Source organism: Laetiporus sulphureus (assembly GCF_001632365.1).
Source record: "Laetiporus sulphureus 93-53 unplaced genomic scaffold LAESUscaffold_1, whole genome shotgun sequence".
NCBI classification, from domain to species: Eukaryota; Fungi; Basidiomycota; class Agaricomycetes; order Polyporales; family Laetiporaceae; genus Laetiporus; species Laetiporus sulphureus.
In genome coordinates this window covers 1,593,774-1,612,822 of record NW_024468510.1, presented here as the reverse complement: position 1 = coordinate 1,612,822, position 19,049 = coordinate 1,593,774, and the positions used below count along the sequence as shown (strand labels likewise).

The window sequence follows — 19,049 nt, the reverse complement described above, 5'->3', positions numbered from 1 at the left end:
TTAGCATGAATGATCGTCAACAAGATGATGTCTACTCTTGCAGTTCAGTTGATGACCTCAGATAAAAGGTTCTCGGAGTGGGCTCCGCTGTAGAGAGAATGTCAAAACGGATCAAGCGAGGCGGAATGTGCTGTGAAAACTATATTATAATAAGCCTAGTCCGCAGAAGACACAAACTTTGTGTGGCGAAGATAGAAGACCTTCATATTGTACACTTGTTCCTTCCTTGAATGCACGCCTTTACCACCCCATCTTCTCGCGCGGCCACCCGCAAATATAGCCATTCTCATCGACCTTGTTGCAGAGCCGTTCACCACGGTCAAGCGCCGTGACCCGCTTAAAGTCCTCCTCCTCCAGCGTCGGCAACTAGCCCACACGCGGGTCAATAATGGGGATCTTGCAATGCGACAATGCAGAAGCACTCACATTGATGTTCTCCTTCTGCCTCTCCACGTTTGAACTCTTAGGGACAGCAACGACACCTCGCGCGACGTGCCATGCGAGGATGATTTGCGCGGGAGACACCTTGTATTTCTGTGCGAGCTCTACAATCGTCGGGTCGGAACGTACAGTGCCGTACCCTATGCAACAGAAGTAATCAGTTATCATACTTGCGGCCGAACCGAGAGGTATTCCCACCAGTGGGAGTATATGCGGTTAAGAGGATGCCTTTCGCGTCGCAATAAGCCTTGAGATCGGGCTGCGCGAGGTACGGATGCATTCTACGCCCAAATCTCAACAACTTCTCAAGGTTCGTCAAATGGTATGCTTACTCTACTTGATTCACAGCAGGGACCACCTTCGCCGTCTTGAGCAGCTCCTCAAGCCTATCAAGGGGCAAGCCAATCAACAACACAGGTGCTGGACGGGCCGGTGGGACGACACCCACGTTTTCACTGAGAAGTTGCTCACGCCGATGTTCTTCGCTTTGCCTTTGTGATACATCTCCTCCATTGCCGCCCAGGTCTCGTTGAAAGTGGGAGCATCTTCTCGTATCTTGTCAGGACCGGAATAGTCTGGACCCTCGTCTGACGTGTATGCATGTAAGGGTCAATTCCGAGAATGAACTGGGTACAAGCCTTACCAGGCCAGTCAACAACCTGGGGCCAGTGGAGAAGATACTGGACGGGAGTTAGCGAAATCCGCTTCTCATGCATTCTCATAAGATGAAGCACATACCAAGTCCACATAGCTAGTGCCTAGGTTCTTCAAGCTGTCATCGAGCGACTCTTCAACGGTCCTGAGCCCAGGGTGGTTCCAACTGCACAGCCATTCAGCGATTTCGCTATGCCTTTACCGACGATGAATGCTCACGGAAGCTTCGTAGTGATCCAAATCTCCTCGCGCGGGACGCCAGACTTCCTAATCGCCTCGCCGACGCATTTCTCAGTTCCTGTGGCGGGTAATGTCAGTTTGCTTAGCAGTGTGGCCAGTCGGTCCGGACTCGCCGTATCCCCACGCGGTGTCGATGTGTCTGTAGCCAGACTGTAGAGAGGTATGAGAGACGTGAGCAAGGTCTAGGGTTGTTGCAAACGGACCTGAAGCGCAGTAAGCATCCAAGGGGTGGCTTGTGCATGCTGCTCCTTAGTGGTACCACTCCAGCCGCCGAGACCTGATTGTGCAATCAGAACATCGTTTGAGCGACAGATGGTGTCATTTCGTACCAATGGCAGGGATCAACGCTCCTGTGTTCAACTTCAACTTAGGAACCAAAGACATCCTCTTTCGAAGGTGGGGGGACAATCAGCAGAGCTCGATGGCGCGTCGCGGGAACTCGTATTTATATCCATCTTCGTGTTCACATAACTTACACGCTGAGGAAAGTACAGAAAAAAACACGGAACAAATCAACTCCGGGAACACGACCGCGTGACAAAAGAGCTTGTCAGATAGCCACTATTCAGGCACGGTGGGAGGCATCGAGATGCTCTCCTCTTCGTCATCGAACCATCGCTCTTCCACATCCCGGTCGTTATATGCATCCCATGTCTCATCCCAATCCACCTTATCATAGTCTATTGACTGCAGATGACGAAAACGTCTCTGAATCGCCGCCGACTCAGCATGAGGTTCGAACTAAGCGTACCTCTAAGAAGCCGTAGATGAAGCGCTCCCGTATTTTGCGCAGGAAGAGCGCCTGGACATCTTCTGGCGGCTCCTCTTCTTCCGGAGGCTCTTCATCCTCTTCCTCGTCCGAGCTATCATCCTCCTCCGGCAAAGACTCGAGCTCCTCTGCTTGTTTTCTACGAAGCGTCCGTACGCGCTCAGCTTCGCGCTCCTCTTCGTATCCACCGAGCAGCATGCCCAGTTTTCCGACGTGAGGTTTCAGACTGCCCATGAAGAATTGCTCTGCCCAGGTTCGTTCATCCTCCCCTTGCTCGCGACCAGGCGGTTCACGCCCGGGCCACAGGGTCGGCCATGTCGCCTTAGCCGAAGTGAGACTAAGCTCTGGTGGGTTTGATGTTGTATACTGGAGCCGTCTGTTCCGGATGGCTGAGATGACTGATCGCTGCTTTGGGGTAGTATTGGCCGAGAAGTAGCTTAGCAAGTTTGGGGGAAGCTGGCGGTAATGTTTGCTCAAAAAGTCCACCGGATTTGTCTCGGGAGACGGCTGGTAGTCGTCTGGAAGACCTAGGTATGAGAGCAGGGATGTAGCGTTGGACGGAGGAGGAGAAGCAGCTAACATGGTCGTCGTGGGCAAGCGTGTAAGCGCCCGCCGCAGAGCGTGATCGGTCATGGATCTTGATGAGGTCACGTTCGGCGATTCCTCGGTATGGCGCTGCAGCATTTCTTCCCACGCAGCCATGGCTTCCGCCTCCTCGCTCCCTTCCGACCTGGTCCTCGTTGTATTCATCCACGGGTCAGACGTCCCTGCTTTCGACGGCAGTATAATGCGCTCATAGCCCGGACTTGAACAGTTTCAAGGGGAGCGAGAACACCTTTGCTAGATTTCCAGAGAGGCTGCAACATATCCTGACCGAAACGATTCACGACGCGGTCGTTGAGTGTGTCGTATTCCCTGCATATGAAGTGAGCTTGGTGCACCCACATAGGCTGTATATCCAATGGTAGCTCAATGGAAGAACCATTAGACGAAAGGAGAACTTGTGGGCTTGGCTATTGTTGCCTATTCGAGGGTTTCATTAAGGGTTACAACAGGCAGAAGCAGTGGTCCGCTTTGCAGATTGGCTTACGAACCTAGCCGTACAACGAGAAAATGGCAGCGGCTTGGGTGGAGGTGCAGGCAAAGCAAAGATTGTCTTATGCGGCCACAGGTCAGCTACTCTTTGATTCAGTTGTAAGGGATTATGCTGATGGGAAATTGCCCGCTGCATAGCATGGGAGGGCTTCTTGCTGCAGATACATTGATTGAATTTGTGCGCACTCGGCCTGATCCATTAGCTCCGCTGTGGCCCAACATCGTAGCCTGCATCTCCTTTGATACCCCAGTAGGTTTCGAATTCTGCGTGTCTTGAGATCTCCTTTACTCAGCCTCTATGTCAGTATTTAGGCCTGAACCCCGCCGTCTTCAAAAACGGTGTCACTCAAGCGGCCTCTTACGTACGCGATGCTTTCACCACCTTGCGGTCCTTTACCTCCAGTAATCCCCCTTCCGCCACTGCATCAAGGGCAGCCATCACTGCTGCCCCTAATGTAGCAGCATCAACTTCTATGTGGCAGAAGTGGGCGCCTGGATCATATGCGGTCGGCGGTGCGTTATTGGCAGGCGCCGCGCTGGGAGCCGCGTATTATAAGCGGGAAGAGCTCGACTGGGGATACAAATGGGCCACAGACCACATGAAGTATGTAAGGGCACTTTTGGACGAGAATTCCCTGCAAAGGCGACTACAGAGGCTCGTGGAGATCGAAGAAGAGATGGGCGTGGTCTTCAGGGCGTGAGATCCGATCCCATTTTATATGACCGACTGTCTCCGCTCATGTTTGTATTGGCAGTTTCTACACCTTCGTTCCGCCCAAACCTCCATCCTCTCCCTCTCCTCGGACGTTTATCGTGCTCCCAAAGAAGCCTGCCCAGCTGGTTGAGCATTTCGTGCAGGCCACGAACTCGCTGGCGGCCGACGAGGTCTCAGCACATACGGGGATGTTCGACGTCAAGGCGAACGACGGATACTACGCGCTCGGCCTCACGACGGCGCAGTTCATCCGAGAAGCTGTCGTATGCAGCAGGAAAACTGCGAGCGAGTCTCAGGAATTGGTGCATCCCGCTGCCGACTCTGCAGTTCATGTCCCAGCGGAGCAAACGGAAGAGCAGCTGCTACTCGATTGACATTCCGAGACGACGTAAAGTCTCCGTCTTTGAGCAGCTGCTTGATATTCAATTCTCTCTCGGAGAATTCTGACTTGTTGTGTACGCTATTTCCCGTATACCTTGTATTTTCTTGAGAAAGAAATTACTTCGTGGCATCCTTCAATGACAGGTGCATGGCAAATGCATCCTCTCCATCTGCATCTGAAGCCAGAACACGTCTAAACCTGAGAACGGCATCGCTGCAACCCGTGATTGGACCGGCACGTACAGTAACCTTTCTCAATTTCCTTCACCTGGAACCCCAGGGTATCCCTGTACAGATTGATAGCCGCTCGGTTCGATTTACGCACGTGCAGAGACACAGATGCTGCACGATATATCGTCGCCATTGCTTCCTCTATATCAATAGCAAAGACTGTAAGCGACAATCGTCTCGATGGCGAAATGCATACAAAGTGGCATACGGGATTGTACCATCAATTTCTTCGCCAGTCCAAGGCGACGATAAGATCGAAGGACAGAAATAGAGGAGACGTGTCCGTGCGGCTCTTCGCCCGGCTGGACGTCCTCGTCCCTACCGCCTAGTTTAGGACGGCCAGAACACGAGCTACGGGCATGCGCTCACATCCTGGCCAGTACGTACGCGACGATCCGTCCCTTGTTGTCCTCCGCAACGTACGATAGCTGGGGCCATCGCACAGCGTAGTACAGATCTGACTCCAGTGAGATCGTTCAAAGTAGTATGACCGTACCGAGACGGAACGTTGCCTACATAACCTCATGTCGTAGTTCTCGGGGAGATTCTGCAGGTTGCACGCCTGCATGCCCATGAAGTCGCTGGTCTGCCGTGAGAATGATCAGCATATGAAAATATGCAGCGATCCGTGATAGGGCCAGTCACGACGGGCCACCTCCTCACCCTTGCTGGCCGGATGTTCATGTCGTCGGGACTAGGACGATGTAGTATCCAAGGGGCAACAGTATTTCAGACGCAGGCTCTCGGATATCAGCCCATCAGCATTGGCTCAGTCACATCCTCAGCATGCCGTCAGACTGATGTTCGGACCATATCCCACCATTGAGGCAGCTGACACCTGCGCACGCTCATGAATTCCGCATGATCTAGCAATTCTGATACACAATAACGTGCACGGTACGCGGTTCATCGCGCGAGATGTTTCAGTGAAAGGCGCATAGCATATGCATCTTCTCCGTCGGCATCTAGAAGCAGAGCATCGTCAGTGCGTAAGGCACGAGATATGGGGAGGAGGACGCACAATACTTCTTTTCGATGTCCTTCACGGTGAAGCCGAGTGTGTCTCGGTACAGGCTCAGCGCAGCACGGTTCGACTTGCGGACGTGTAGTGAGACATATGCTGCTTTATATACCGTAGCCATGGCTTCCTCTGTAAGCAGACAATGATTGATTAGCAAATGCTCCAGTCCGGAGAGGGACAGCACGGCGTACGGGATTGCACCATCAACCTCTTCGCCAACCCCAATCGACGGTAGGATCGCAACACTGAGATAGAAGTGACATGTCCATGAGGCTCTTCACCAGATTCTACATCTTCCTCCCTGTCGTGAAAGCATCAGCCTCCACTGCTATGACTGACTGTGCATAAGCACCTACATTTTGGCGAGAATGTACCCCACTATCCGACCCTTGTTATCCTCCGCCACGTAAGAGAGTTGTGGCCACGTCAATGCATGGTACAAGTCTGCACAATCGAGTTCATTGACTACAGTGACGACTGAAGTGGTTTGGTAACCCACAGTATCTCATGGTGTAGTTTTCGGGCAGATTCTGCAGGTTGCATGCCTGCATGCCCATGAGGTCTTCTACCTAGCGCTCATCAACGGAAGCGTTCAGTACGCAGAGAGTCGTCGTACCCGTGCTGGCCGAATGTTCATAGCTTGAATGTAGTCACAAAGGTGCTACCGAGTTGGTGGCTGAAATGAAGTGTCGTTTGCGACGAGTGTGGCGGGCGTCAATGTACTGTACGGATGATAAAACTACGAATGTATCATCGATTCCCATAGTACTTCACGCTTTGTACGTACAGAATAAGAGCAGAATATTACATGGAGAGCTAATGCGCGATTCCGAAAAGAAGAAGGATTGCTATGTACGCGAAGTGTCAGAAGCAGGTTATGATGGGTGACCTCTACTAGGACCTGTGATTGTGAACTGCAAGAATCGACTCAATGTCCACGGGCATGGCTGTCCCGGTTGCTCGAAGCTCCTGCAGAACCATCCTGCCCAGCCCCGCTTCCGCTTCTACCGCGGAAGAGGAAGGAGCTAGCATACTGTTCTGCCGCATTGATGGTATTCCTCAGGCTTCTTTTCACGCTCCGGCCTGTTGAATCTCCTTCATGATTGTCGAAAAAGCCTGACTGTGAAGCTAAAGCGGAGTGGATCGACTCCTGCAACTCTCGCGTCGTCGACGAATCGGATAGCGATCGCGACGCAGCCTCATGCTGGGCCGTAGACCAACTGGCGACATCTTCAGTACGGACTGCGCTGTGCTGATACGAATTGGATGAATCTACTAGAACGCGTGGGTCATGGGGGTAGTCCGGCGATGTGTCGTTGTCCACTACCGGGAGACGGACAGAGCTTGCGGATGAATACGAGAACGTACGAGGAGGTGGTAGAGAATGTACGGATGCACCCGGGTGGAATCCATTCGCTACTCCAACCCCCGCCGCGTCAGACCCGCGGACGATTTGTCCTTGCAGGAGTATCGTGCTAGGTCCTGGTCCTGTACCTCGTCCGTGCCCTATCTCAGCAAACACCAAATCGGGAGTCATGGTCCCGTTTCTCGGTGCTGCCGCGGCGGCGACTGAGGCTTCTGTATAGGAACGGAAGAACCCAGTACCGGTAGATTGGTTGGTACCGCCACTACGATTCGATGCAGCATCGCTCGGAGTAGGCGAGGTTGACAGCTCAATGATAGGCTGCTGACCGAAACCTCTTCCACGGCGGGCGGTACCTGTGATCTCGATGGACGACCATGGTTCCCCGTTAGTCCAGTTTGGCTCTACGGCTGCACTCGAGGATGCAACAGGGTGGTCGCGTCGTCCCCTCGGCGCCACCAATTGTCTAGGGGCCACGATCGGTTGCCTTGTATGAACGGATCCATCGTACGGAGCGTAGTGTTCATCAGCTCCGTTGGCCCCATTTGTCCTGTAATCATTGCGAGACACAACGGTGTTCGGATGATGTGTATAAACCTCCGCCAATACCCCTTCTTCGCCATCTTCCGTCTCCTCGTTGTCTTCTTGTGCCTCGACGTCATCGATATAGCTCGGAATGTTAACGTAGACATGGTCCTCGTATTCGGTTTCGTCGGCTTCACTGGTTTCCTGGGTGATGTGGTTGAAAAGATCCTTCAAGAAATTGCGGAGCTCTGCGACACCCTTTCCTGAGTAAACACAGAATGCCGCCCGCTGGGTTGAGTTGAATTCCTACACGACATGTCGGGCGTCAGGGTTACAGTTGGTTAAGCAGCAGTTATACTCACCTGCGGAGGTGTCCGGCAAAACCCTTGCAACTCAGGCCGCCGAAATGCTGGTATACCAGTAAGGCTGAGGTGGCTAAGTTTCGGAAGCTTTTGCAAGAGAAAGTGAACCGCCAAAACGGTGATTTGGTCACAATAAGACAGATGGATTCTCTCGAGGGTCGCGTATCGGTCTGCTAAGGCATATACCGCTTGATCGGTGAGATTGTTGACGCGAACGAGACCAACACGTTTCAGTCTCTGTAGACTCGCAAGCTCGAAGACGGACATGTCGGTGAGCTGTATGCAGTCTGCACGTCATATGCTCACGTCAGTTACATTCTAATGCCACTGTAAATTATCATACTTACTTGCGAGATCAATATATCGAAGGCGCGTGCAGGAGCGAGCCAGACCCCTCACAGATAAGTCCGTGATGTTGCTTGCATGTCCTAGGTGCAAGTAATGGAGATTGCGTTCAAGTTTGCATATGCTCTCCACTGCGCGGTCGGTAATCTGAGCACATTTTGCGAGTACTAGATTCCGCAACCTCGGCGCGGCAGTGACAATACCCTCGATGGCATCGTCAGTAATTTGCGAGCAGGCCGTTAGATCTAGCATGCGTAACTCGACGATTCGAGAAAGGCGGAGAGGAAGAAGCTCGTCCGATGCCGAGGGCTTGGATGATGGGAAGGGACGGAATCCAGGTACGAAGGTAATTTCCGGCTTCAGAGGAGCAGGGAATGCAGCGTCTGTGAGCTCGACGCAGTGCGAGAGCCGCAATTCGCGCAATTGCGCGCAATGCAACCAAATATCCCGTACGGCGCTGTCCGTAATCAGTCTGCAATTATTAAGGTCAATTTCTAGCAGAAGTGGACAAGACTTTGCGATCGCCGACATAGCTGCGTCGGTGATTTTGTCTACATTGCTTAGTTTGATTCTGCGTAGTAATGGCGTGTTGGCAGCAAGAGCAAGGATAGAGACATCTGTGAGCATTCTGCACCCTCCAAGGTTGATGCCTTGCAGCCTTTTCGCTGACGATGCAAGCGCGACAATAGACCGGTCAGTGATATCTGAAAGGCCTGTCAGATCAAGGGCCACCAGATTCGGGCAGCATGGCAAAACGCGCGTGAGGCCATCGTCGGAAATCGAAGTGCAGTTGATCAGGGTGAGGCGCTCTAACCTCACGCAATGCGCAAGGCGGGAGAGCAAGGAGTCGGACAGATCGCTACCCAGGTAGAGGAAGTTCAGACGACGGATGAAGTAGGCGTATACGAACGTCTGGTCATCGCGAGACAAGACACGCATCATCTTGGCCAATGTGGACAGCTTGGAGACATTGGGTCTGCACCACAGCAGTTCGACGGCGCATTCACACCATGATCGAGACACCAGTAAAGAATGATACAGGTCCTTGCAGGAGTGTAGATGTTTCAGAATATGAATGAGAATTTCTGGAGGAAGACGTAAAGCCGGGGATGAAGGAGGGCTATCGGAGACGAGCGGGAGATACTGCACACGAGATGGCCACTTCGCGGGGACGATGTTAGACGTGTCAGAGGGGGTGAAGATGGCCGATTTATTGTAATTGTCGTCCTCGTTGTCGGAGCCGGACGTACTGGACTGTGCTGGGGAACGGCCTCTGGCCATGGCAATAGCAAAGGTAGCCTCGGATTCCGAGGTTGAGCGTCGTCGTCGTCGCTGCCGAGAATGAAGGGCTGCACGTGTATGGGGCAGCTGCATTGATTCTGCTTAGTCAGCGCATTTTAGACGCCGCTCACAGGAGGCCACTACAGATTTGAATAAAAGGGCTATAAAGGGTGTATTCCGAAATACTCTTGCACGTCTGCTACGCTAGTGCTGCCATACATCGAGACGACGACGGCGGCGTCTATTGACTGTTAGGGCGACGTCAACCTCCTCAGCTGGTGATTGCCTTCACCCGCGTTGCACGACTCGCCGCACTCGGGTCGGTCAGCCAACGATGAACCCTCCATTTAAACCCCAGGATGCTGCCCCAAACGAACATACAGTAGAATCTGCTCGTTCGTCCTTTAAGCAACGTCTGGCTGCCACGGAAATGCCACCACCAGGGCCCGCCTATTTTGATGCGCGAAGAGCACTTTGGTGGACACCGGGCGCAAAGCCTCCTCGCCAAGCGAAGACTTCTGCCGCTCGTCGACGGCTCGAGCGATTACTCAGTCAAAATGGCGCCACGGAGAGTGATCAGGTGTGGACAAGCGGCTTGAATGAGGTGTGGAAGGCGCTGATCAGTGGCTCTCCATTGAAAATCCCGTTGCCGCTTGATATGGTGGTTCGTACTTTGTTTATTACTTTTCGGGCTCGATTGCGGTGTTGGTCACGTTGGAATTGTCTTCAGATATCGTGCACAGGCATGGTTCATGGTGCATGGCGTGCAGTTCGTGACACTCTCCGATCGCTAATTAAAGTTCGGTAGATTCGCACTCGAACGTCTCAGTACAAGCCAGTGAACCCTTGCCTGTACACGATTGCTGTCGAGCAGTCTGCGGACGAACCATAATGCTTGATGTAGACTCATTTCTGACGAACTGTCCTCCAGGTGAAGATTCTCATGGCAGGATGGATTCGCGATGGGACATGGCCCAGAGGCGGAGTTGCCCCGGAGCCGGATGATGAACTTACAGAATTGCCTCCTCCGTTACTACAGTCACGACCATCATCGACGACCACGCCTGATAGGCTAGAAGAATCGTTAATGCCAGGGCCTATAGAAGCTCGTATTGCAACGATATTCAATGGACCACAAATGGACGATGAAGCTCTTCAAGCTGACACATCGCCGCCTGGAAACCGCGGGCCCAAGGGTGGCTGACTCTCCCTCCCGGACAGACTCTGCAGCTGCCAGGACTGTGATGTTTGCGTGGTTGACCCGACTTGCTAAGTGGACGCCTGCAGCGATAACGGTACCCCAACAGTTCCAGAATTTGTAATGATGCAATAATACAATGACTAGGGAACAGGAAGGCGTGAGGAGGAGAGTGATTGGCGAAGAGCAGCGAAGTCGGCGCCGTAAGATATATTAGCAGTAATTTTCTCATGTCCGGGATGGAGGTGAGACCTGGTGCAATACGTCCGATATGAATGTATACGAGGATGAGTCTGCGATGAACTTACCAAAATGACACCATCCCCTCGTACAAACAGCATCTCCATCTTTCTCTTCGCAACCTACGCCAGGAATCAGTGTGAACATGTGAACAATGTGGAACTGAAAGAGAACATACGTTGACTGTACTTTGTCCCTCCGGTGCCTCATATGGGTGGTCTACAATCATAATCGTCTCCTCAACGTCACTCAAAATGAGGTTCATATGACCGTCGTAAGCCTGAGGAATGTGTTCGGTTCGAGTGTCATAGCACAAGGCTGAGATAGTGCTACACACATGAAGGACACCTGTCAATTCTCTGTCGCCACGTAGTTTCACAAAGACACGTTCGCTGAGTGAGAGCCGGATAAGATCGAAGGGTTCCTGAATGCCAGGTGTTGTAGAGTCCATGTTACACGCGCCGATGGCGACGTGCAAGACGCGTTCGCTCGAAAGGCAATACTAATCACGTGCAGTGAGATTAAAACTCCGCCCAGCTTGATGCACGGTGCTTACCAGCTTGTCACTTGTCGTCACTTGTCGCTCACCTCCACCTGAACAAAGGCAGCGCAATCATGCCGGTACGTTATTTTGTTTGGATTCCTAATTCAGTACTGATTTCGATCCCTAGAAACACTATTGCGACTATTGCGACGTTTTTCTGACCCACGATTCTGCATCAGGTGAGTGCTGCTTCTTCCCCAGTTAGTTCTCGTACTCACATCTTTCACAACAGTGCGCAAGGCTCATAATAGCGGTCGGAACCACCTCGCCAATGTGAGGGACTACTATGCATGTAAGTATCTTATGTATCACCATGCAAACTGTTTTACTGACGCGGAGCTCCTAGCGTTGGGACACGACAAAGCGCAAAGTATAATCGACCAAATTACTGCTGCGTACGAGACTAGCGGCGGACCGCCACCAGGTGGTTTCGGTTTTGGTCCGCAACATCTAGCGCCTCCCGCACCCTTTGCACCACCACCTATGGGATTCGGCGGCCCAGGCTTCGGAGGACCTCCAGGTGAGCGTACCCGGTTAAGGTATTCATCGCAACGTGCTGAAAGACTTCTACAAGGGAGGCCGCCATTTCCACCGATGCCTGGAATGATGATGCCCCCAGGTGCGCTCCCTTTCCCACCGAATGGTCCAGCACCTGCTGGCATGGGTGCTCCAGGTATGGGCGCCCCAGGTAACTTTCCCCCGAGTATGTCCACATTTTCTAGATTGTTGCGTGTTACACTAATCTTTTGCATCAGGCATGCCTCCTTTCCCTCCCAATCCTGCCGCTGGCAATCGCCCTCCGTTCCCTCCCAGTGGTAACGTACCGCAGGGTGGCAATCCCAACGCACTTCCCAACGGAGCTCCACCCTCTGGATTCTCTCAAGCGCAAGGCCCGCAGCAGAATGGTGATCATCTTGTTCCCAATGGTCCTGTAGGTGGTATGCATCCTGACCGCATGAGAATGATGGGGGGCAGATAAAAAGGGTGTGGTGATGTATGGGTTCCGGGATCTGCCAACGATTCTCTTCTTTTCCTGTAATTCTGTAACTTGTCATGGAGCTTACATGTCATAAATGCGAGTTGCTTCTCAATAAACTGTGAGAGCGCGCTTCGTCTGATATTGTAAAGCGGGTGTCGACAGCACGATCTTAAGCAGTAGGCATATTGTGTAACGCGCTAAGTGCTTTCGGCGTCTGATGAGTGCCATCGTTCTGCGCACACCATGCAGCTGGGCCTTGTCAATCGTCTACCTGACTGGAATATATGAGACTTCCTAGACCTCTTCTTGATAGAATACGAATCCGTGCTATATCCTCTTGTCACAGCATGGCAGGCTCTTCTCAAACTACCCAGATCTTGCACTGTGATGCGTCCTCCATCACATTTGGCTCTTCCGATGAACCAGAGATCAGCTCTCAAGCCACCTTGTACGCCTTATGGCAGGCTGCTGAACAACTCAAAAGGCTTCAGACAGTAGCATTTCCCACGGAGACCGTCTATGGGCTTGGAGCGTTGGCCCTTGACTCGACAGCCGCATCCCGAATCTTCTCTACCAAAGGCAGGCCTCCAGATAACCCTCTCATTGTCCATGTCTCCTCAATTCCGATGCTCCACAAGTTATTGCCCAGGGGATACACAATCTCGAAGACAAATGACATGCTCATGAGGCATTTCTGGCCCGGTCCCCTTACTCTTCTGTTTCCCGCCGACTCCGCGTTGATCCCGTCAATCATCACCGCGAACCAAGCCACGGTTGCGATCAGGATGCCATCACATCCGGTGGCCAGAGCTTTGATAGCTTTGACCGATGCGCCCATCGCCGCCCCAAGCGCAAACTCTTCAGGCAGACCGAGTCCTACCCGTGCCGAACATGTGTTTAAAGACCTCGGCGGCAAGGTCGGGCTGATATTGGATGGTGGTCCTTGCGGAGTTGGGCTAGAGAGCACGGTGGTCGAAGCTTTGAACGAAGATGGCAATATACGCATCCTGCGCCCAGGCGGAGTCACGGTAGAGGACATTGAAGGAGTAATCCAGCAGGAAATGGGCTCCGCTGAACACAAGCCCAAAGTGTTCGTGTATCGGCGTGATTATCGCGATGAAGCATTGGAACAAGCTCCCACTACACCGGGAATGAAATACCGGCACTATTCGCCCGCTGTTCCTGTGATCCTATTGAGGACTTCGCCTGCGCAGAACGAATCCCAGCCAGTCTCTATTCCGTCATTCTTGGCCTCTGTCAAGCAGAAAGTGAAGTTGAACCGTCCCATTAAAATTGGTTTATTGGCACCGTCAGATTCTCCCCTCCTCTCTAGATTGACCGCACCTACCGATGAGATCGTTTGGCACACATATCTTCTTGGGCCGATATCTGTTCCTGCAATCTCTGCGCAACGCTTATTCGATGGGTTACTCACACTGGACAATGCCGGCGTCGACCTGATATTGGTGGAAGGAATTGAAGAGGAGCGTGAAGGATTGGCTGTAATGAATCGCGTCAACAAAGCCGCGAGTGAGATTGTCTGGATAGATCAGACTGCATGATATAGCAAGTGCGTATAGATATCTTTGCCCTGGATAGACAGTGACTGAAAGGTGTTGTAGATAAATGTGCTTATAATAAGAATGCTACTCAGCTTGTCCTTGTAGCGATCAGTCATTTATCTACCTTCGTCGGGTACATCGAGAGTTGTAGGCTGTACAACACGCCTCAAATTTGTCGAATTCTCAACCATGAACAGTCTCTCACTGCCATTGCACCATAGGTAAGTTGGTGTGTTCGCGCTGAAATCGTCCTGGATCTGAAGCCATCAACATCAGCCACGGCTACTGCTGAAGAGAAGGGCACTCGCGTCTGGACAGTCGCAAAGGATTCAAACCCATAGGTTGGTGCGTAGCTCACTGGGCGGATTCACTTATGAGCTGTGAACCTCTAACTGGGACATGCGTCAATGACCATCCCGGAGCACTCCTGTGGCCCAAGATTAAATTGTGGAGTAAACATCGCTAAGCAATTGGCGGACAGTGACAGTGCGGAGATGGATCCTCACCCCGTGGGACGCGACATGGGCCACATTGTGGCGCCTTACCACCTTGTTATTCATATAAGGCATTTGTGGTGTCTCCCTCTATTCTCTCACAACACAAACTCTGGTTTTTTTCGCCACATCATCATTCGTTCGACAGCGAACCCTTCACGCAGCCCGCATTGTTCTTCGCTATTCTCTCAAAGAGCACGGCAGAATCTCATGGTGAAAACAAGGCTCCTCGTGCCCACGCCTGTGGCACCTTCGCGGCAGGACGGCGTTCAGCTCGTGTCGAATTTTGATCACTCAGGCTCGAGTACACTGCCCACGGATGTTTCGTCCTTCTCATTCGATCTACGCTCTGCGTCGACATACCGATGGGCTGGGGATGACTGGTTCGACCGTTTATCGCGTTATTCCCCTTTCCCAGGTTCCACATCATCAAGACCACCACCGGCTCTGTCTTTGACAGGCGATTTGACCACGGTGGACACATCTCATGAGTTCACAATACCAAACGCTCACGGGACCCATAACCGGTTCGACGAGTCTCCAACCGCAGGCGGTTGTTCACTGCCACCTCCTCAGCCGATGCCTTCACTGCCACATCCGCAGTCCACTACCTATGCGCCACCGAGCAACGCCACTTCAAGTCAAGCACAACTCGCCTGGCAACGACCACACACAACCCTCGCTCCGCCTGTGAGCTCGAGCAATATTTTCCCTCATGCATTAGACTTGCCCTCCGCCGAGACTATTCGCGAGGATCGACCTCGCAGGCCTCGCAATAAGTGGATAATTTTCAGATGCGAATTTATTAAGAAGAACCCCGGTACAAAGGAGGGCTGTCCTCCTAATGCTAGTACGGCTGCGGCAAGAGCGTGGAAGGCGCTTTCTCCGCAAGAGCGGGTGCCGTACGAACAGGAAGCGAAACGCGAAGCCGATGCCTTCAAGAAGAAATACCCTGACTACAAATATCGACCCCGCCGAAAAGCGAAGAAGGTCACTGAAAAGAGCGAGGATGGACTGCTTGACGGGAAAAAAAGAGCAGAAGAAACGTGTTGCGTCCATTCGTTCAACTTATTTGAACCTTCCTGGATCTTCCACGCGTAGCAGTTTAGTAGGCGGTGCTGCTGACCGCCTCAAACACCGTACGCCGTCTATCGCGAATTCTGAGCGGTCGATGTCACCTACCGTCGAGGCCTTCCCGCGTTCCTTAGGAAACAATGAACGCAACAACGCCATGAGCTACAATGTACCGATCTCTCCGTCTATAGTTTCTTCCTTCACGCCACTTCCTGGACAATTGTTTAGATCTCGCTCCGCCGTGACTCCTTCTGCGTCGACTAGACATGAGGAGCGAGCACGGGCGGGAAATGTGTTGTTCCAAACTTTTGACACGGTTAGTCTCAGATCCCATCAAGTTTCACGAGCCTTTGCTAACCCAGCTCATAGCAGACTCCGCACATACAGATCTCCAGTCCTGCCCTGCAAACGCCTGTTCCTACCTTCGCGTATAACTACAACAACGACTTACTACCTACACAGAGGATGCGTGAATACGCATATCAGCCCGTGAACCGAACCTCGAGCGGTCCATTCCTACTGGCAGGCAATTCTCAACCTTTCCTCCTCCGAGGAGGAGCCGTGCAAGGAGAAGCCATCGCTGCTCAAGGACATCGTCCCTCCTCAGCACCAGGGAGCCACTATCGCCCTTTTAACGAAGGAGGGTTCCAAGTCTCTGTCAATCGATACGAAGGCTCGTCTGTGGACTTCCAGTCCAGTAATCTGGTACGCGCGATGCTCGAGGAGAATTTCGATAATACCGAAGAGCGCTCGAATTTTACCCAGTTCATGAATAGCCCAGAGAACTGACTTCATTCACATTGCGTTGTTTATCTTATCATAAGTAGCGAACATGTTGTAGCCTGTTGTTGCATCTGCAAACTCTGTATTCTACTCTGATATCTGCACTTATACGACGAGCGTCTAATAGTAAACACTCAGACCAGACCTAAGCCACCTGATTGATCCGAATATATCGGAAAGTTGATCTCGACGGTCATACCGGCAGTTGCCGCTGCCGCCTGTGCTTTTCTCTTACCTTCCTAAATACGTTATGGCTGGCGCAAAGCGACAAGCTCTCACTACAGATGACCTTTTGCGCCTGCAAGATGATCCTGGGCGAAAGAGGCTCCGCGTGGATCTAGACTCGGAGGACGATGGCGAAGACGTCGAGTGTCCAGCGGAGGAACATTCATATTCACGGTCGAAATTGAGCCACAGCAGCACATCCGACTCGGAGGATGATTCTGTCCATTCTGCACACGAGACCATTTTTGGAGCCGACTGGGATGATACAGAAGACCGCTTCAGGTCGTCACGAATGTCCATCGCGCCACGGACAACAGGTGCTCAACGAGCGGGTCCAGCGAGATCTACCAGGCCATCTCCCTCGACATTCGCTTCGCTCGGAATCTCCTCTGCTCTCCTTGTTCCGCTGACGAAGATGTCTATACGCTGCCCCACCGAGATCCAAGCTGCTTGCATACCCCCGTTGCTGGAAGGCGAGTCTGATGGCTCTCGCTCTTTCCCTGTGCTCACACCACAGATATCCAAGGCAGGGACTGCATAGGCAATGCAAAGACAGGTTCAGGAAAGACCATAGCCTTCGCCTTACCCATTCTTCAGAAGCTGGCTGTCGATCCATATGGTATCTTTGCGCTGGTTCTGACGCCCACGCGGTATGTCCTAAGGCCATGTTCCGTCGGCTTGCGGCTCACATCTGTTCAGTGAGCTGGCATTCCAAATATCCGAGCAGTTTGCTGTTCTCGGTTCTTCGTTGAATTTGAGGACAGCAGTGGTCGTGGGCGGCATGGACATGATGGCACAGGCTCTTGAGCTCGGGAACAGGCCGCATGTGGTTGTCGCCACGCCTGGTCGGATAGTGGACCATTTGAAAAGTAGCAGCGGGGAATGGGATCTCTCAAGGGTCAAGTTCCTAGTGCTTGACGAAGCCGACCGGCTGCTCACGCCGACATTTGCTCCTGAGCTATCGTATCTATTCGAGGTCCTACCTAAAGAGAGGCAAACATGTCTATTTACGGCAACTTTGACACCTGCCGTGGAGACTCTCGCTCAGGCGCCACCAAGACCTGGGAAGCAAAAGCCTTTCATTCACAGGATGACCGAGACGTTCGTGCTTGCTTCCGCTCCCATGTCTTCTGACGCTTACCCCGCCACAGTGTTGAGACAGTGGAGACACTGCAGCAACACTACCTCCTTGTCCCGTCCCAAGTCCGCGAAGCATACCTATACTACCTCCTCTGCAACCCGCCCGAATCCACCCTCCACCTCCGACGTGCCCCTCCAGAGCCGACCAAGCCCGGCAAGAAACCCAAGCCCGCCCCCAAGTCCCATTCCAAGAAACCCAAAACCAAGACCTCCGACGACCCAGAAGACATCGAACAGCCGCCGCCGACGATCATCTTCTGCAAGCGCCCCCGCACGGCGGCGTACCTCACCCACCTGCTGCAGACGCTGCACATCCGGAGCACGGCGCTGCATTCGCGGCTGACGCAGCGCGAGAGGCTGAGCTCGCTGTCGCTGTTCCGCGCGAGCGTCGTGCCGGTGCTCGTGTCGACGGACGTGGGCGCGCGCGGGCTGGACATCGAGGACGTCGCGCTGGTCGTCAACTGGGACGTGCCCGATGAGCCGGAGGAGTACACGCATCGTGTTGGGAGGACGGCGCGGAAGGGAAAAGGCGGTGTTGCGGTGAGCTTTGTGACGGAGTGGGACGAGGAGCGCGTGCTGCGTGTTGAGGAGCGGATCAGTGAGTGTCGTGCTTGTTTCCCCTCGGAGACTGGCGAGAGCGTTTTGGATATCCGAAGGATAGGTGGCTGATGCGCGTTGGACAGAGACGAAATTGACCGAGGTGACGCTCAAGGAAGAGAAGGTGCTTGAGAAGCTCAACCTGGTCTCCACCGCAAAGCGTCTCGCGAACATGGTTAGTCTCCCGGATCAGCTCTCCATCCGTACGTGCAACGACTAACGCATATCATACCTTCAGGAATTGCACGATTCGGACTTTGGCAAGCGGGAAGAAATCCACAAGATCAAGAGCGCGAAGCGACGGGCGGACATCGCGGAAGGGAGCTAACTATCACTGTGTCTGGATCATCGATGACTTGGAGTTGCATCGCTGCTTTCCGCAGTTACTGACACATTCTGTCACTTTACCATTACCCACGCTTGGAATGTATGCATAACGTTCTTCCCGAGTTATCGTTCGTTCCCACTGCGAATTACCAGACACGTCAGAAACGGAGTTGTTACCGTATCGCTCTCGTGGGGGTTTGCAGTGATGACACTAGCGCGTCCTGCGGATCAGCGGCAAACGCAGGCAGACGCACGATTTACATGCTGACATCTATACGTATTGCATATGCGGAAACCTACTATAGGTACATAAAAACATGCATGCATACTTTAACATGGGACATTCAACGGCCAACGTCCAACATTTCAACAGCGGGAAAACAACACGGTTCCCGGAAACGATGGCGAGCGCCGCGAATGCTTCGGCGAGAGACCCAGGGGAAGTGACGACGGTGTGACGGGA

General features: G+C 52.8%; 12 protein-coding genes across 12 annotated transcripts; 6 read left to right on the top strand and 6 right to left on the bottom strand.

Moving 5' to 3' along the window:
- Positions 1 to 240: 240 nt before the first annotated feature.
- On the bottom strand, positions 241 to 1,719 carry LAESUDRAFT_733613 (Aldo/keto reductase; the record flags this gene model as incomplete). The annotated part of the gene is made up of 11 exons (XM_040910435.1): positions 241 to 366; positions 427 to 581; positions 640 to 722; positions 774 to 827; positions 890 to 1,028; positions 1,085 to 1,121; positions 1,180 to 1,261; positions 1,315 to 1,393; positions 1,449 to 1,485; positions 1,539 to 1,612; positions 1,665 to 1,719. 11 exons carry the CDS (start codon positions 1,717 to 1,719, stop codon positions 241 to 243), a joined length of 921 nt encoding a protein of 306 aa, XP_040770598.1.
- A 177-nt stretch (positions 1,720 to 1,896) lies between these two features.
- On the bottom strand, positions 1,897 to 2,686 carry LAESUDRAFT_754103 (uncharacterized protein; the record flags this gene model as incomplete). The annotated part of the gene is made up of 2 exons (XM_040911844.1): positions 1,897 to 2,022; positions 2,087 to 2,686. The coding sequence occupies 2 exons, from the start codon at positions 2,684 to 2,686 to the stop codon at positions 1,897 to 1,899; spliced, it is 726 nt and encodes a 241-aa protein (XP_040770597.1).
- Positions 2,687 to 2,804: 118 nt separating this feature from the next.
- On the top strand, positions 2,805 to 4,471 carry LAESUDRAFT_690248 (uncharacterized protein; the record flags this gene model as incomplete). Its single annotated transcript, XM_040906060.1, has 6 exons — positions 2,805 to 2,860; positions 2,919 to 3,039; positions 3,160 to 3,275; positions 3,338 to 3,449; positions 3,505 to 3,896; positions 3,955 to 4,471. The coding sequence occupies 6 exons, from the start codon at positions 2,805 to 2,807 to the stop codon at positions 4,286 to 4,288; spliced, it is 1,131 nt and encodes a 376-aa protein (XP_040770596.1). The 3' UTR covers positions 4,289 to 4,471.
- Positions 4,413 to 5,210, bottom strand: LAESUDRAFT_808562 (acyl-CoA N-acyltransferase; the record flags this gene model as incomplete). Its single annotated transcript, XM_040914074.1, has 6 exons — positions 4,413 to 4,471; positions 4,539 to 4,667; positions 4,735 to 4,844; positions 4,896 to 4,983; positions 5,043 to 5,112; positions 5,190 to 5,210. The coding sequence occupies 6 exons, from the start codon at positions 5,208 to 5,210 to the stop codon at positions 4,413 to 4,415; spliced, it is 477 nt and encodes a 158-aa protein (XP_040770595.1).
- Positions 5,200 to 6,242, bottom strand: LAESUDRAFT_690245 (acyl-CoA N-acyltransferase). The gene is made up of 6 exons (XM_040906059.1): positions 6,164 to 6,242; positions 6,047 to 6,116; positions 5,904 to 5,991; positions 5,739 to 5,848; positions 5,548 to 5,676; positions 5,200 to 5,491 (listed from the first exon to the last, which is right to left on the bottom strand). Exons 1-6 carry the CDS (start codon positions 6,182 to 6,184, stop codon positions 5,433 to 5,435), a joined length of 477 nt encoding a protein of 158 aa, XP_040770594.1. The 5' UTR covers positions 6,185 to 6,242; the 3' UTR covers positions 5,200 to 5,432.
- Positions 6,243 to 6,273: 31 nt separating this feature from the next.
- On the bottom strand, positions 6,274 to 9,480 carry LAESUDRAFT_690238 (RNI-like protein). Its single transcript, XM_040906058.1, has 3 exons — positions 8,145 to 9,480; positions 7,798 to 8,084; positions 6,274 to 7,741 (listed from the first exon to the last, which is right to left on the bottom strand). Exons 1-3 carry the CDS (start codon positions 9,421 to 9,423, stop codon positions 6,476 to 6,478), a joined length of 2,832 nt encoding a protein of 943 aa, XP_040770593.1. The 5' UTR covers positions 9,424 to 9,480; the 3' UTR covers positions 6,274 to 6,475.
- Positions 9,481 to 9,820: 340 nt separating this feature from the next.
- On the top strand, positions 9,821 to 10,435 carry LAESUDRAFT_616871 (uncharacterized protein; the record flags this gene model as incomplete). The annotated part of the gene is made up of 2 exons (XM_040903224.1): positions 9,821 to 10,087; positions 10,355 to 10,435. Coding segments are annotated over 2 exons (348 nt in total), but the record flags the coding sequence as incomplete, so codon positions are not given.
- Positions 10,436 to 10,764: 329 nt separating this feature from the next.
- Positions 10,765 to 11,312, bottom strand: LAESUDRAFT_638684 (LSM-domain-containing protein; the record flags this gene model as incomplete). The annotated part of the gene is made up of 3 exons (XM_040903483.1): positions 10,765 to 10,983; positions 11,040 to 11,141; positions 11,199 to 11,312. 3 exons carry the CDS (start codon positions 11,310 to 11,312, stop codon positions 10,765 to 10,767), a joined length of 435 nt encoding a protein of 144 aa, XP_040770591.1.
- Positions 11,313 to 11,437: 125 nt separating this feature from the next.
- LAESUDRAFT_690229 (zf-U1-domain-containing protein) lies at positions 11,438 to 12,514 on the top strand. The gene is made up of 6 exons (XM_040906057.1): positions 11,438 to 11,482; positions 11,533 to 11,584; positions 11,638 to 11,697; positions 11,752 to 11,925; positions 11,980 to 12,108; positions 12,161 to 12,514. The coding sequence occupies exons 1-6, from the start codon at positions 11,477 to 11,479 to the stop codon at positions 12,382 to 12,384; spliced, it is 645 nt and encodes a 214-aa protein (XP_040770590.1). The 5' UTR covers positions 11,438 to 11,476; the 3' UTR covers positions 12,385 to 12,514.
- Positions 12,515 to 12,644: 130 nt separating this feature from the next.
- LAESUDRAFT_719397 (translation factor) lies at positions 12,645 to 14,010 on the top strand. The gene has a single exon (XM_040907622.1). It carries the CDS (start codon positions 12,732 to 12,734, stop codon positions 13,944 to 13,946), a length of 1,215 nt encoding a protein of 404 aa, XP_040770589.1. The 5' UTR covers positions 12,645 to 12,731; the 3' UTR covers positions 13,947 to 14,010.
- A 112-nt stretch (positions 14,011 to 14,122) lies between these two features.
- LAESUDRAFT_28892 (uncharacterized protein) lies at positions 14,123 to 15,661 on the top strand. Its single transcript, XM_040901855.1, has 2 exons — positions 14,123 to 14,167; positions 14,223 to 15,661. Exon 2 carries the CDS (start codon positions 14,354 to 14,356, stop codon positions 15,539 to 15,541), a length of 1,188 nt encoding a protein of 395 aa, XP_040770588.1. The 5' UTR covers positions 14,123 to 14,167; positions 14,223 to 14,353; the 3' UTR covers positions 15,542 to 15,661.
- A 1,237-nt stretch (positions 15,662 to 16,898) lies between these two features.
- Positions 16,899 to 18,918, top strand: LAESUDRAFT_669357 (DEAD-domain-containing protein). Its single transcript, XM_040905399.1, has 6 exons — positions 16,899 to 16,999; positions 17,053 to 17,172; positions 17,222 to 17,623; positions 17,674 to 18,260; positions 18,346 to 18,434; positions 18,498 to 18,918. The coding sequence occupies exons 1-6, from the start codon at positions 16,938 to 16,940 to the stop codon at positions 18,585 to 18,587; spliced, it is 1,350 nt and encodes a 449-aa protein (XP_040770587.1). The 5' UTR covers positions 16,899 to 16,937; the 3' UTR covers positions 18,588 to 18,918.
- Positions 18,919 to 19,049: the final 131 nt, after the last annotated feature.